Source organism: Gnatocerus cornutus, chromosome 5, assembly GCF_029298725.1.
Source record: "Gnatocerus cornutus isolate USDA-ARS CGAHR chromosome 5, icGnaCorn1.1, whole genome shotgun sequence".
NCBI classification, from domain to species: domain Eukaryota; kingdom Metazoa; phylum Arthropoda; class Insecta; order Coleoptera; family Tenebrionidae; genus Gnatocerus; species Gnatocerus cornutus.
In genome coordinates this window covers 8,292,018-8,306,061 of record NC_142237.1, presented here as the reverse complement: position 1 = coordinate 8,306,061, position 14,044 = coordinate 8,292,018, and the positions used below count along the sequence as shown (strand labels likewise).

Here is a 14,044-nt window from a genome sequence, read left to right as displayed (position 1 = left end):
ATCCCAATCTCTCACCGGATAAACTATAGGAACACGGATTTCTACTCGCACCACCAGCTTTTCATATTATAACATGTCACTGGTCTAGGTATATTATAACATGTCACTGCTATTTGTGAGTTTTGATTGTTAATTTAATTTTTATTAGGATTTGCTCTGAGCTAATATCACAAATTGTTAGTAAACTTATCTTAAAAACAATTTGCTGCGTTTGTTAATCAGTTTGGTTTTTAGGCAACAAACAACTCACCGGATTTTACTTGGTGTGATCGGGACTTACTACAAGTCCGTTTTTATTAGTGTTATTTTTCGAAGTAGATGGAGCTTTAGTTTGTCGCTATGTTCACGGAGTTCGTAACGGTACGCCAACCAAGAATTACAGGGTTGCCACACTGACTGTTTTTAACTGCGTTGTTTCGTTAAAATAAAATGTGGACACAAAAATGTATATAAAGCACGTCAGCCTTGTATTGTAGAGGGTACTAAAAATTACATAACACAAACTTCTCCAACTGGTTGGTCCACATGTAAGACAAAGAACGAACAGAACATTTGGACTTTTTATGAAAGACAGAAAAGTACCGAAACAAATTAAACACGACCTCTGTACGACACAAAAACTGTATTATGCCTCTTTATTTTCTTCTGAAGCTGCAAAATTCCATACATCAGAGCTTCTGCTGTCGGAGGACACCCTGGGACGTAGATGTCAACAGGAATAAGGCGATCTACACCCCTAAAACTCTAATAAAAATGTAAATCAATCAATTAGGTCTCCATTACCGGACTACGGAGTATGAATAATGATAATATCCTCCACCATTGGCACAACTTCCCATCGAAATAACCCATTTAGGGTCCGGCATTTGGTCATACACCTTTCTTACAGCAGTCGCCATCTTATTTGTAACAGTTCCCGCCACGATTATCAGGTCAGTTTGACGAGGGGAAGCCCTGAAAACTACTCCATGTCGGTCCATATCGTAGCGTGGCGCTGCTATATGCATCATTTCTACAGCACAACAGGCTAAACCAAATGTCATAGGCCATAATGAACCTTTGTGTCCCCAGTTCAAAACATCATCAAGACGAGCTAAAACCCAATCTACTTTGTTTTCTGGTTTGAAGGGTGAGTAGGGACGTGGTTTTTGATTGCTTGTTGATTCATGGCGAATAAAGGGAAGGCGAAAGAGCTTGGTTTTGATAGATAAGGTGAAAAGTCGAGCGTGTGACATTTTTTAAAAGTTTGAGGTTATAATTGCGCAGGCATGTTGATTTTGGTTTAAATAGCCATTTTTGTTTGATTGTGAAAATTGGAAGGAAGGAATTGAGTTGTTAAAATGTCCTTCCAAGATTGAGGACTGCTGGAAATAATGCGGATTTGACATTACGTAGAAATTTGACAACGTCGCTATCGTTTTTTGGACGACAAAGAAAAAGAGATGGGGGTGTACTTGCGTGGGAGAGAGATAGTGTTACAGCTGTGTAAATACGTGTATTAGTTTGGCCAATGACCGATTATACCAAGCATTTTTTGCCTGTTTTAATTGAATCTTTGAAATCATCGCTTTTGGTAGTGTCTGAATGCGCAAAAAGTGATCCATGAATCGTATTTGGTGGCAATTAGTATCAAAGCCAACAAAAAAAGTGAAAAAACCCTGTGTTATCAGCGTCTGTTAAACAAACGTGGACTATCTTTGTCTCCGTCTGTTGCGTGGTAACTGCAATATCAACAAACTGTATGCTCGCTTACGTGTAACAAACCACACCACAACGCAGTTGTAGTGTATTTTTCATTATTAAGATTGGCAGACATAACCTCAATTAGCAAGACAGGACGCGTGTTTAGGCACCAAGACGCAAAACGGCCATCGCACTTAACCATGATTTTGTATTGTTGGGTAAGTCATCTAACCTTCCCATCTTTGCTTTGTTCTTACTTTCCACTTATAGGGCGCAAACAGCTACGGCCAACTGGGCTTGGGACATAAGTCCGACGAGGAGCTCGCTCCTCTCGAAGTCAATTTGGGAGATTCCGACTTGCAAGCTGAAAACATCGTGCAAGTAGCCGGCGGCGGGGGGCACACTCTCATCCTAGACAAAAACGGACACGTTTATGGCTGTGGGTGGAACTCCAAAGGACAATTGGGCACAAGCGATGATGCTCTCAAATTCACTCAGATTGAAATCTTGAAAGGATTTAGGATAGTGCAGATTTCGTGCGGGTGGGACTTTAGCGCTGCTATTTCTGAATGTGGAAAGCAGTTTGTCTGGGGCAACAACTCGTACACACAATTAGGGCTGTCCAAGAGCATCACGTGCACGGGAATCCCCTCGAGGCTTCAAGTTTCGCAGAAACTGGCAACTGGATTTAGACAGGTACGAAAATTCATCTAGATATTGCTAGTACAGTGAAATAAATCCAGATTGGTCAAATTGATTGTGGTATGTATTGTTGGTGCTACAGCTCGTTAATTTTACAGTTCTAAGCCGTTTCTAAACTGGGGAAGTAAGTATTAAAGTGTATTTTATCAGGATTCTGCATCTGCGCATAAGGGCATAACGCTCTTGGGTAGCCTCAATTATGGTAGCAATACTCTTTAAATTATCAAAGACTAATATTACTTGCCTACTTTTTGTTATCTTTCTTTCGTGAATACAAAAAACGTGTTGATATGACGCAAAAAACGCCTTTTTAAATAATCGAGAACACATTAGTAACACTTATTATATATAGGACTTCGAAAAACTCGTCGCGTAAACGATTACTGAAGGAAATTACCATACAACTTAGTATCTATAAATGATAATGAAGTGTTTGAAATTGAAATTGGCTCAATGTTATTTTTCTTTCATAGCGTCTTTCATTTTCAATCAATTTTGTAATAATTCGGGCTTTACGCATTGGTCTCCGGCAACCAAAAAAACAGGAAACCAACATGTACGTGTGACCGACAGTAGGAATGGTGATATCCTTGATCCTTGATAACGTTCATCGTTCTTCTTTGGTTTGCGGTGGGAAATCAGTTCACTCTAATGGTTGTTTGACTTCTTGTTCGCTGGATTGGTCGCTGTTACTGGAACCAATTTAATTCCACTGATTTTAAGTTAATTTGCGTCAATTGCTAATTATAGTTGCGTCATAACAGTATAGGCTCCACAGCAACTAACCAGAAATCGCCTCGTTACTTGGATGGCGCCTATTTTGTAGACTATTGGGTCCACATTTTGCAATAACAACACTGTTTTGATGACAGTGACATGAAAAGCGTGACAAAAAATGTAGATTTAACAAAAAATATGCTGATATTTTAATTTATTGGTTCGCGGAAATACTTACATTGTCTATTTTACATATCTGAAAAACAAAGTGCAAAATTCGGTCGTATCAAAAGTCTAACAGTTTGTTTCTCTTTTCTTGTAGAAGTGTGTTTAATTTCTATTCGTACAATTTAACATGTCATATTTATTAATTTATTAGGTCTGCTGTGGTCTGCGCCACTCTGTCATGCTCACGAAGGACGGAGGGCTTCTAGTCGCCGGCACCGGCAGCAAAGGGCAGTTGGGCCTCGGAGACAACTTTGATGACAACAACTATTTGAGTATATCAAAAGTCCCAGACTTGGAGGAAATTGCTAGCATAGCGAGTGGCCAACACCACAGCGTCGTCATGAAAGAGGACGGTACTGTATTCAGTTGGGGGGAGAACAAGTACGGACAGTTGGGTATCGACCCCAACATCTCTAACAGCTTCGTCCCGATGGAAATCATCCACGATGTGGATTTGGCGTCGGTTTACGCTGGGTGGACACACACAGCTGCATTGACTAAGAACGGAGAGGTCTTCAGCTGGGGCAGAAACTCGTACGGTCAATTGGGATCTCAAAGGGAAGTGACCTACAAGCCTGATAAGATCCCCGATTTGAAAGACGTTAGTCAGCTGAGCTTGGGGTCCGAGCATAACCTAGCCGTTACCAAAGATGGAAAGTTGTTTGTGTGGGGTTGGAACGAGCATGGAAGCTGCGGCACGGGAGATAAAAATGACGTTTTAAAGCCGACGCAGGTTTTGGCAAATAGGAAAATTAAGTCAGCTTTTGCTTGTACTGGTAGTTCTTTCGCTGTTGTCGAATAGCAATAATTTGTAATTCTCATGATTTCATTGATGTGTATTTTTATAAAGAATTATAATTAATTGATTATGTATTCCGTATTTTTATAATAAAATGTGTTGCATGATTTCATAGTGCGTTTTATTAGGTTGGCAAAATGAAAGAGGGTCTTTTGTTTGTATCACACGTTGCCCTTAGATACAATAACAATCATGTTGAATACGTTCCGGGCACGGACAAATTGGTAAATATTTATCTTTTATTTTGCATTTTTCGGGAAAATATTTGCTTTCGTGATGATGGGCGAACAAATGATAACGTCGGATAATTTGTTGCGTTTTTCGATATTTTTTAGGTGCGGTTAATAGAAGCAAAGATGGCAAAACAAGCCAGGCGTGGTTAAGACAAAGATAATAATATTACGCATAATCTCAACATCTTGAGCTATATTTGAACCAAATCATGTTTGCAACAAAGTGAAAAGTAAACAAATTACTGAAATGCAATCCTATCGTAATCAAAACAACTTCAGATTGTTTCACATTGTTTGTTTGATTTTTAATATCTGATTTTGATAACTGATTACAAAAGGCGTTTTCAAATTCTAGTTTTTAGTCAATCGTTACGTTTAAAATGTGGCAGTAAAGATTCGTTGTCAGCAATCCTCGGTAGTATAGTGGTGAGTATCCCCGCCTGTCACGCGGGAGACCGGGGTTCGATTCCCCGCCGGGGAGGATTTTTTTTATGAAATTTGCACAATACAATAAAAAAACAGTGGAAACCTCGCCTAATCCTTTCATTTCAATAAAATTACTTCTTTCTTTTAAATTATTTTAGTGAACAAGAAGCCAAGTTCGTCCAGGACCGCATTGTGTCCGTCGAGCGCACAGTGGCCGAATTATGCAATGTCTTTGCCCAATATTCCCGAAAAGCAGCTCGTTTAAGAGACAAAGGCGATGAGATCGCAAAAATAACATTAGAACACGCCGAATCAGAAAATATCAACAAATCTTTGAGTCTCGCTCTTGAAAACTTCGCCGATTGCATTTCTCTGTTGAGTTCTTATGGAGATCTTCGAGTTCAGAATTTAGAAACCAAAGTGGTGAAAGAATTTGGACGTTACGAAGACATTTGTAAACATGCTAAAGACGAAGTTAAACAGATCTACAGCGCGAGGGAAAAAGAAATTGCGAGGAAGCGACAGTTGGATAGAATAAAGGAGAGGAACCCCAGAAACCGTCAACAAATTGTAAGAGAAAAACAGACATGGAGACCAATAAAGAAGCTTAATTTTTAGATCCAAGCGGAAACAGAGTTAGTAAAAGCGAGCACAGAGTTTTCCAAAACGCTTCATAATTTAGAAGAGAAAAGCACCGAATTTGAGAAGCAAAAACTCCACGATATGAAGTCCATTCTTCTTGATTTTATCAGTACCGAAATGGGCTACCACGCTCGAGCTTTGGAGGTCCTCACCAACGCTTACAAAGGAATAAGTTCAATGGATGAAGAAGCAGATCTACAGGTAAGTTCAAATAGCATCAAAACGTAGAAAGTAAAGGCACTCCCCTTTAGGACTTTCAAAAAATAAGCAGAAAGATGGAGTCGGTAAAACTTTCAGGTAGATCTCCTAAAATCATTTTGTAATATGATTTATTTACAGGAATTTAAGAGATCTTTGCGTCGGCCCGACAGTTCCAGAAACTCTCGTTCAAAGAATTTGTTCCGTTCTTCTAATTCTCTGGGTTCGTTGGGAGCTATATTTTCTAGCAACAATAAAAGGTCGCCAGGAATTCCCAAAACAATATCAAAAAGCGAGGAAACTCTTGACTCCATGAAAGCGAGCATTTCTGAAACTGAAGAAAGTCTCAGTGAAACTAACACTTCAGACAACTTGAGTGATGTTGAAGAACCCTCTTCACCAATCAAACCAAGGAAGCCCCGAAAATAACGCTAAAATTACTTATCACTAGACAGTTTATTAACAAAATGTTACGTTATAATTTAAGTCTTACAGTAACTAATTAGAATGATAAAACCCAGACATGATCTATTTCTCAGCCCCTTCAACTCCAGCCTGAGTCATCAGATCTCCAATATTTTTCTCCAGATCATCGATTCTGTTCCCCATTTCGTCTATTCTAGTGAGGATCTGATCGGACATGTTCTGGAACTTGTCCTGGATAGTCTGGAGCAAACCCTGGACCTATATTTATACAAAAAACGTTACAAAAATGTGACAAGTGAGGTTATGTTGACTTACGTATTGAGTTAGTTCTTGTACATTTTTGGGATCGTTGGTGTTGGCAGAGGAGAAAGACTCCGTGTCGTTGTTCATCTCCACTTTGTCGTCCACCATACTGACAAAAATATGAAATTTGTCGGAAAACAATGAACTGTTTAATCGAAAAACGTCACTTTTTGTACCAGGCGCGGGGGGATGCGTGACAGGGAGTTTTATGAGCTTAAACACGGAAAGTACAGGACGAGGGGGTTAAATATATCGAAATTGCAATGAAAAATTCGTTAAAAAGGGAGACGGAAATCCAATTTAATCGTAAATTGTGAACTTATCCAATAAAATGGTAAACTGATTTTGATCGGTAACTGGTAGAATTATTGATTTTTAGCCTTCTTATTCAATGCTCAATTTACTGATTCGTGTGAGGATTTCCCTATTTGATCGAAACAAATCTAATTTAAACAATATTTTAGATCCAAACCCAATAGAGTAAAGACACAAACCAAATATTTACGTTTACAAAAGTAGCGTTGGAAACAGGCAACCAACAATACAGTCCAATTTCGATTCGTCGTCCCACATTGGTTCTCTTACAAGTTGTTTGGCACATTTTGTTTGAATCTTTGCGCTAAAATGATGACAATAATTTGGCGGTCTTAATCCACCGACGAATAAACGCGAAGCACAGTTTTTGCCGAGTTTCGTAATGACTTTATCCCTTTGTTTAATTAGTTGAGCGCGGCGACCTGTTGTGCAAACTTTTGCTTGCATTGAAAGACATCTTCAAAAGGTTAACAGAAGTTTGAGCCTCTCAAGAGGGTGGAAACCCCTGGTGAGTATACATTTCTTTCCTTCACTGTTACAGACAAAACAGATGTTGCTTTCTTTTGTTTCGAGTCAATCTTTTTGCGTCTAATTCCGGAGAGTCCGGTCCTGACTAAATACCGATATACAGGTGTCCCAGAACTCATGACTCAGAGAGCAAGGGAGCCGACAGCAACACAGACGGTAAATTTCAAAACAAAAATTGCTTAAGTTTAATAGTATTCGAGAAAGGATAAAAATTAACAACCAATCCCGGAAGCTTATTCTAAAGATGGAGTAAAACTTCCTAGGCAACGAGAGTGTAATATTCACCTGTCCAATGGACGATAGTATGTGTCCATATTTTCCGATTTTCAAATTTTGTTCAGCTTCCGGATTGGCTACCGTTTTTTCGTCTTAACTTGATTATTTTTTGAGCTAGATAATTTTTGTTTCTAAATTTTGGTTCAGAATTGTTGCCTCCATAAGTCTTTTTTCTCTGGGTCACGAGTTCTGGGACACCAGTATATAATAAGATTATTCTTCTTATTCTTGGATTCGTAAGTTCTTTCGAAGACGAAAACGACGAGTGTTTAACATTTAAAGCTGAAGATTGTTAAAACTTAATAATCAATTAAGTTATTTTATTATGAATGTATTGTCTGAGTTTATAAAAGTTGAACACAATTCAACAGATTTAGTTTTATTTCCCTCACGTTAAAATTACAGTTGAACTTCGAAACAGAAAACACGTATCATCGTTTTTAATTGAAAAGAAAATGTTTTCACTAAAAATTCATAAAAGCCTTAAAAATAATTTAAAACTTTTCAAATAAATCAGGTAATCTAAAATGAAATAAACAAGATCTTCTCAAAACACGAAATAGAAAACTTATTTTATCCACAACTACTGAAAAATTGATTTGACGACAGTTATCCAAGGGCAAAACAATTCTTAGTCTTGTTCGAAACGTGAATTTTTTAATTACTTGGGAAAAATTGTGAATGCGCCGGAGTATTTTTTATCTATCTTTTCTTTTTCTTTTAAATTATAGATATGTTTCCAAAAGAAATGAATTTTATTCATGGTGAAATGGTGGATGCGCCGGGATAATTTTTTATTGTTTAAATTTTAGTTATAAATTTGATTGCTTTTCATAATAATTTATTATAACTAAGTGAGGATGTGTTCATTTGAGCCTAGTTTTGGCTGAGCCATCAATAAACCAGCAGAGCCAGTGAATGTTACATTCGGCTGTGTGCAACGAACTTGATGGTGGGGGATTTAGGTTGTCAGATGTCAATCAGTGACGTAACACATAACCTTACTTTCGAATTATAACCTCGAAAATCAGATGACCAAAATCATCAACCGATGAATTCCATAAGTTTGTGATACTGAAGCAACTATGTTCGTCCCACTCGTTTTCCTATTGTTTGGTAAAAGTGCCATTTGTGATAACTTCTCCAGTATTAATTTACCAGACTCACATTTGCCATACTACTACACGAACTACCCGAAAATCGCAGAAAAATGTGCCACAGACCCCGAGTGCCCCCACAAAGACTTCCTACAAACAAAAAAATGTTGGGGTTATGAATATGAGTGCGACGAATCTGCTCGGTTTTCAACCCCACAATGTGAAGGTGACCACAGAGGCTGGGTGAAGACAAAGAAGGACCAAATTGAGACTTTTTACACTCAAGCTGACTTTGGTTTTGTTAAACAACAGCTAAGAGAAATGAAGTTGTTGTGTGAGCCTTTGTTTGCCGACGATAGTTCGTTGGAATGTTCAGAACACATGCGGTTTTGTCGAGGAAGGAATCTCATGGTTAATTTCACTGATCTGAGGACGCGAGATGAGCCAATTCGGTACAAAATGGATGTTTTGAAAGAGGGACAGATTGGGGGTTACTGCGATTTTAAGAAGCAGGAGTTGGAGGAGCAGACTGATCATTTAAGTCCACTTCAAAGTTGGGGGCCAGAAATGAGGTACTTTAGTAGGCTAACGCGTCGACCGATAGTTGAGGGTGACTGTGATGTAGTGATAGAAAAGCCCACTTTTATTATGAAAATAGACGCTAGTATGTTCCTTCTTGTGGTCTCATACAAAAACATTGACATTCTTTTTTTGTTTTAGCAGTCAACATGTACCACCACTTTTGCGACTTCTTCAATTTATACGCCTCTCTCCATGTTAATTCAACACATTTTGATAGCTTCTCAACAGACGTGCACATTTTAATTTGGGAAAGTTACACGTATCGTTCCGCTTTTCAAGACGCATTTCAAGCGTTTACTGATCACCCCATTTGGGATTTAAAAACTTTCCGGGGAGAAACTGTCTGTTTTAAGAACATCGTTTTCCCCCTCTTACCACGGATGATCTTCGGGTTGTACTACAACACTCCTATTATTAACGGTTGTAAGGGTAGTGGCTTATTCCACGCTTTTTCCGAGCACATTTTACACAGACTTCGGATTCCTTTTCACGAACGTACTAATAGAAAAGTCAGGATAACTCTTCTATCTCGGGATACGAAATACAGGAAGATTTTAAACGAAGATGAACTCGTTGAAGCGGTTTCCAGAAACAAGGAGTACGATGTCCAGAAAGTCGTTTATAACCGGGATATGGAGTTTAAGAAGCAACTGGAAATAACGCGGAATACGGATGTCCTGATTGGAATACATGGGGCTGGTCTTACGCATTTGATGTTTTTGCCCAACTGGGCAGTCGTTTTTGAATTGTAAGGAGCTTAAATAGTGATGAATTTTAAATGATCCAACATGCTACTTCTGATTCATCTATCTAATTTCATTTTGGTATCATTTCAGGTATAATTGTGAAGATTCAAATTGTTACTTGGATTTAGCCAATTTAAGAGGTGTGAAATATTTCACATGGGAAAAACGAGATAAATTGAAATCAGAAGAAGATGTAAGTGTTTTTGTGTCCCAAGGGTCCTCTTAGTTTACGTAATTTGTTGTTTATTTTCACTTTTTTTAGGGAACGCATGATGGAGGTGCCCATGCCAAATTCGCAAATTATTCTTTTGATGTGAAAGAATTCGTAAGAATAGTAGCAAGAGCGGTGGAGTCCGTTAAAAAACACAAAGAATTTAAAGCATTTCTAGCTGAACAAGAGGACCACGATAGTGACTTAAGCCATGACGAATTATAAAGAAACCTCAGTGAAATTTTGATTAACTCTGACTAATGTGATCTTTATAGAGCGTGTTTTGGGGTTTTGGGCGTCAAATCTAAAACTTACATAAATCAATTAAGGAGTCGTAAATCAATTTTGGGATGACTAACTAATTATTCACAATAATTAGTGGAGATTAGGTAATTCGTTGCGCAGTTTCACCATCTTTTGCAAAAAAGGTTTTCTTTGTTTAGGTTCCAGTAAGTTTTTTACGGTTTACATAACTACTAATAGATTCTTTACTTATTAGTCTGATATTCGTGATAATATGAATGCTGTTCAGATGAGTGCAAGGGGTGAATGAGTTGAGTTCTTGTTCGCTTTTGTTCGTTTTCCCAATTGCCGGGTTCTTTCTCGAGGGTTAAAATCGGAATACAGAATCTCTCCTACTCATGATGGTATTTCGAACATTTCTCCAAGGTAAGCGTCAGGGGTTAATTTTTTGTCCAAACACTCTTAAAGTTTGGCACCCAAAACGCCGAACAATAAATTTGTGTTGTACTAAACTAAGACTAATTTTTATAAAATTTTACATAAATTATTTTTTACTTTTGATAAGAGAAATAAAATTTTAATAGTCACATGAAGTATATAAATGGACAATAACACAAAAGTTAAGGATCCTTGAATAATTTAAATACATAAATATTTGTTACAACTTTAATTTAATTTGTTTTCTGTACAAAATACAAACTACTCCACAGTTAATTATCATATAAATAGAAATGATAATTAAACTAAAAATAGTTTCAACTTTCAAAGTATCACACACAATATTGACTAGACCCGTTAATAAATTACTAAGCAGGAAAAACCCCAAACCGTTATAGTTGATGGCTTGAAATATTAATGGCAAACGAACAGTAACACGCAGTTTATTCCTTAACCTTTCCTCTAAAACCTTATCAGCAATGTAATAAAGCTCCGTCATGAAAATTCCTATAAACAAAACCCAGAAGCAATACGCTGGGTTTGCGAGTTTTCGGGAAATCCCAAAATAATGTTGAAAAATTACTGAGAGAGCCAAAGTCATTACAGTCCACATCGTTAATTTAATAATAATTCTATCGCCTGTTCCCTTTTTTAGATTAACAGAGTAACTGAAATAGGCCGAATATAAATACAAGTAGACGTAGCCAAGACTTGAGACTATGCCTTCTTTATTCGCCGTAACGAAACCAGTCCTTTTTGTGTCACTAGTGACGAAATTTGCTAGGCCACTCTGTAGTAAAATTTCATGGGAAATCATCAGGAGCGTGGCGTTAATCCAAATGTATTTGACATTAATTACGCTGAATAATAAAGAAACTAGAACTTTAACTACAGCAAGAGTAATAAAAAAGTTCCAGTGAACTCCATATTCAGAGACAGAGACGTGGTAATCGATTTGTTTGGTAACTACAAAACGTGACACGCCCAGAATAAGTAAAGGAATTGATCCTTTTAATGATTTAGGAAGGTTAGTTTGGCCCCCATCTACTATTCCATTGGAAAAAACATATAAACCGACGCCCACATCCATTAAACTGTAACCGTAATTTTCCGTTTTGGCAAATCTGCGTGGAAAAATTAGAAAATCAACGCCCAAAATAGCAACAACTGACATAATATTGACTGTAGAGCGGGTGTTAGTTATGTAGTCCCGTCCCTGAGGCACTTCGGGTTTTGTTAGTGCTGGTTTAAGCGTTTGGAGCCAAAATATCATACTCAAACAAATTACACATGATGTGGTTAGTAGGAGAATGGTGTAGTTTGCCAAAATTGTTGCATTCAGCACCACTGGCATTACAAGGGTCATAAATTCCATGCAAAATTGTAACGACTCATTCGTGATTTTCGTACGAAGTAACGAAACTATAATCGTCGTGATTGTGGTATAAAAAAAGGTTGGGATTATTACTGCGACGGTTTCATGCCCAGTTGTTCCATCTGAAAACATCAACTGCTCCCAAAGTGTCTTCTCAGACGTTGCCATTATTCTAAAATTAATCGAATTAAATACTGAAAACACACATTCGCTTTACATACCAAAATGAGCTGCTTTTAGAATTGTTTCTTCAGTAATTCACTACTTTCAATTTCTGTTTAACCGGGCACTATTCAAAACTAACCTCAAAGTGTAGGGGATTTTATTTATTTTTTTTTACGTTGGTAGTACAATTTTTTGCTTCGTAATTTAAAACCCCCAATCTTTTATCAAAAATTTATTACTAAAATTCTTCGTCTAAATCAATTAAAGAACGTCCACACATTTCGCTAATTTATTATGGTTTCTGAGGAGTCCGATCGTTAGGTTGGTACGGTTCTGGCAGTGTTTTCGATCGTTTGCAGTGGCGCCTCAAAAATTTCGAAATTCGTCCCGCCAAACTCGGTCTCCGACTATTCGTCGACGCTTTACTTTCCAAACTATTTTCATCTGAATTTTGACTGCTCGTAAAACTCACGTCTTCATCTGAAATTTTCTCAGTCTTCAAACTAGTTGCTCCACATGCGTTCTCGTTGGTTTCATCCGTTTTTGCATAGTATGGATCCCACGACGATAATGGCACCAAATACTCGTCGTTTTGTTGCACTAAAGTCGCTAAATTCACCAAAGATGGACTTTCACCCAAATGGGAACCATCACCAGGAATGGCGATATCGTGCATGTCCCATTTACTGGGTCTTCTTTTGAAGGAGGTCCCATCACATCGTACCCGCACTACGGTGATTTCAGAGTCCGTAGGTTTAAGTTCATGGGGAGTGTGAAAGTCTCCTTCGTTAATTAACATCGCCGCGTCGTCGAATCGAATGAATTTGTCGCTGGTAGTGGCGGCACTGGAGTAAGCATATCTATAATTAATGGGAGTTGGTTGTTTGCAGACGTTGTATTGACCCAGTCGTTTTCTTTCGTCAATTATATCGTCGATTTGTTTGTAATTCTCGAAGGAATCGATCATATTTACGCTGAATTTTGGACGGAAACCAGAAATGGGGGGTGTCACATTGGTGACATTGAAATAACTTCAATCTTGAAAGATGTTTAAAGTGTGTGCAATCTTAAAACAGTTGCACGCACAATTTTACAAAATGATAATAAAAGACTTTGGAGTTCAAAATTTGTTGGCAGCCCTGCTTGTCTAGCAATAAATAGCGTCTCTTAGAGAGTTTCAGGCGCAAATTTATATTATATAGCGTGAAATGTTAAAATCGATGGATAATTGCTACTACTACGTTAAAAATAAGTCTATTCTGTTACTTTGATACATTGCTCCGATTTTGCGTAGTAACAAATTTGAGACATTTTGAACTTGCATGAATAATAATGTTTCCAAAACACGTAAATATTAATATTAAAACTTTTCAACCGAAATAATTATTTATCTTATACATAAATGGAGTTAAAAGTTGCCTTTCTTTTTATTATTTCCTAATTGCTGCGCGATTATAAAACAAGAAAAAATAATAATAAAAAGAAAACATGATGTATCGGTCAATACTTTTATTTGTACGTGAATCAGTGGAATTTTAGTTATTTATTACTTTCATCTCCTAATTGTTGACTCTTTTATGATGCAGAACTTCAATTTTAATTGATGACTTCCTTAATAATCAAAATGTTATGAAAGAGTCGAATTATTTGTTTACAAAATACGAATAAATCGGTTATCTTATTGAAGTCTTGCCATTTAACCTCTTACGGG

General features: G+C 37.4%; 6 protein-coding genes and 1 non-coding gene across 12 annotated transcripts; 4 read left to right on the top strand and 3 right to left on the bottom strand.

Moving 5' to 3' along the window:
* Nucleotides 1-1,425: 1,425 nt before the first annotated feature.
* Nucleotides 1,426-4,241, top strand: LOC148174105 (secretion-regulating guanine nucleotide exchange factor-like). Its single transcript, XM_088035693.1, has 3 exons — nt 1,426-1,901; nt 1,954-2,379; nt 3,482-4,241. Exons 1-3 carry the CDS (start codon nt 1,884-1,886, stop codon nt 4,130-4,132), a joined length of 1,095 nt encoding a protein of 364 aa, XP_087891819.1. The 5' UTR covers nt 1,426-1,883; the 3' UTR covers nt 4,133-4,241.
* Nucleotides 4,242-4,254: 13 nt separating this feature from the next.
* Fam92 (CBY1 interacting BAR domain containing protein Fam92) lies at nt 4,255-6,138 on the top strand. Of its 2 annotated transcripts, XM_088035687.1 has the most exons (5): nt 4,255-4,353; nt 4,947-5,358; nt 5,407-5,631; nt 5,682-5,714; nt 5,770-6,138. In XM_088035687.1, exons 1-5 carry the CDS (start codon nt 4,322-4,324, stop codon nt 6,055-6,057), a joined length of 990 nt encoding a protein of 329 aa, XP_087891813.1. In that variant the 5' UTR covers nt 4,255-4,321; the 3' UTR covers nt 6,058-6,138. The 2 variants fall into 2 exon arrangements, with proteins under 2 accessions (XP_087891813.1, XP_087891814.1); XM_088035688.1 differs by lacking the exon at nt 5,682-5,714 and having other exon boundaries at nt 5,770-6,137.
* Nucleotides 4,772-4,843, top strand: TRNAD-GUC (transfer RNA aspartic acid (anticodon GUC)). Its single transcript has one exon. It is a non-coding gene; the product is annotated as a tRNA-Asp (tRNA).
* Nucleotides 5,743-6,885, bottom strand: LOC148174102 (uncharacterized). 4 transcript variants are annotated; one of them, XM_088035690.1, is made up of 3 exons: nt 6,370-6,885; nt 6,122-6,312; nt 5,743-6,075 (listed from the first exon to the last, which is right to left on the bottom strand). In XM_088035690.1, the coding sequence occupies exons 1-2, from the start codon at nt 6,463-6,465 to the stop codon at nt 6,157-6,159; spliced, it is 252 nt and encodes an 83-aa protein (XP_087891816.1). In that variant the 5' UTR covers nt 6,466-6,885; the 3' UTR covers nt 5,743-6,075; nt 6,122-6,156. The 4 variants fall into 4 exon arrangements, with proteins under 4 accessions (XP_087891816.1, XP_087891817.1, XP_087891818.1 ...); XM_088035691.1 differs by having other exon boundaries at nt 5,743-6,068; XM_088035692.1 differs by having other exon boundaries at nt 5,743-6,059.
* Nucleotides 6,886-8,437: 1,552 nt separating this feature from the next.
* Nucleotides 8,438-11,059, top strand: Eogt (EGF-domain O-GlcNAc transferase). Of its 2 annotated transcripts, none has more exons than XM_088036650.1 (4): nt 8,438-9,237; nt 9,297-9,903; nt 9,992-10,094; nt 10,164-11,059. In XM_088036650.1, the coding sequence occupies exons 1-4, from the start codon at nt 8,562-8,564 to the stop codon at nt 10,335-10,337; spliced, it is 1,560 nt and encodes a 519-aa protein (XP_087892776.1). In that variant the 5' UTR covers nt 8,438-8,561; the 3' UTR covers nt 10,338-11,059. The 2 variants fall into 2 exon arrangements, with proteins under 2 accessions (XP_087892776.1, XP_087892775.1); XM_088036649.1 differs by having other exon boundaries at nt 9,294-9,903; nt 10,164-11,055.
* Nucleotides 11,014-12,564, bottom strand: LOC148174100 (glucosaminyl-phosphatidylinositol-acyltransferase PIGW-like). Its single transcript, XM_088036651.1, has 2 exons — nt 12,390-12,564; nt 11,014-12,340 (listed from the first exon to the last, which is right to left on the bottom strand). Exon 2 carries the CDS (start codon nt 12,334-12,336, stop codon nt 11,014-11,016), a length of 1,323 nt encoding a protein of 440 aa, XP_087892777.1. The 5' UTR covers nt 12,337-12,340; nt 12,390-12,564.
* A 61-nt stretch (nt 12,565-12,625) lies between these two features.
* On the bottom strand, nt 12,626-13,329 carry LOC148174099 (uncharacterized). Its single transcript, XM_088036652.1, has one exon. The coding sequence runs from the start codon at nt 13,298-13,300 to the stop codon at nt 12,626-12,628; it is 675 nt and encodes a 224-aa protein (XP_087892778.1). The 5' UTR covers nt 13,301-13,329.
* Between the last annotated feature and the right edge of the window lie 715 nt (nt 13,330-14,044).

Excerpts from the sequence above, each read along its gene's own strand:
- Eogt (XM_088036649.1), top strand. The coding sequence starts at position 8,562 with ATGTTCGTCCCACTCGTTTTCCTATTGTTTGGTAAAAGTGCCATTTGT. Across the intron at positions 9,238-9,293 it reads TATTATGAAAATAGACGCTA|CAGTCAACATGTACCACCAC; the intron begins GTATGTTCCTTC and ends TTTTTGTTTTAG. Across the intron at positions 9,904-9,991 it reads TGGGCAGTCGTTTTTGAATT|GTATAATTGTGAAGATTCAA; the intron begins GTAAGGAGCTTA and ends GTATCATTTCAG.
- LOC148174102 (XM_088035690.1), bottom strand. The coding sequence starts at position 6,465 with ATGGTGGACGACAAAGTGGAGATGAACAACGACACGGAGTCTTTCTCC. Across the intron at positions 6,313-6,369 it reads TACAAGAACTAACTCAATAC|GTCCAGGGTTTGCTCCAGAC; the intron begins GTAAGTCAACAT and ends GTATAAATATAG.
- LOC148174100 (XM_088036651.1), bottom strand. The coding sequence starts at position 12,336 with ATGGCAACGTCTGAGAAGACACTTTGGGAGCAGTTGATGTTTTCAGAT.
- LOC148174105 (XM_088035693.1), top strand. Across the intron at positions 2,380-3,481 it reads TGGCAACTGGATTTAGACAG|GTCTGCTGTGGTCTGCGCCA; the intron begins GTACGAAAATTC and ends TTAATTTATTAG.
- Fam92 (XM_088035687.1), top strand. The coding sequence starts at position 4,322 with ATGTTGAATACGTTCCGGGCACGGACAAATTG. Across the intron at positions 4,354-4,946 it reads TTCCGGGCACGGACAAATTG|TGAACAAGAAGCCAAGTTCG; the intron begins GTAAATATTTAT and ends AAATTATTTTAG. Across the intron at positions 5,632-5,681 it reads ATGAAGAAGCAGATCTACAG|GACTTTCAAAAAATAAGCAG; the intron begins GTAAGTTCAAAT and ends ACTCCCCTTTAG.
- LOC148174099 (XM_088036652.1), bottom strand. The coding sequence starts at position 13,300 with ATGATCGATTCCTTCGAGAATTACAAACAAATCGACGATATAATTGAC.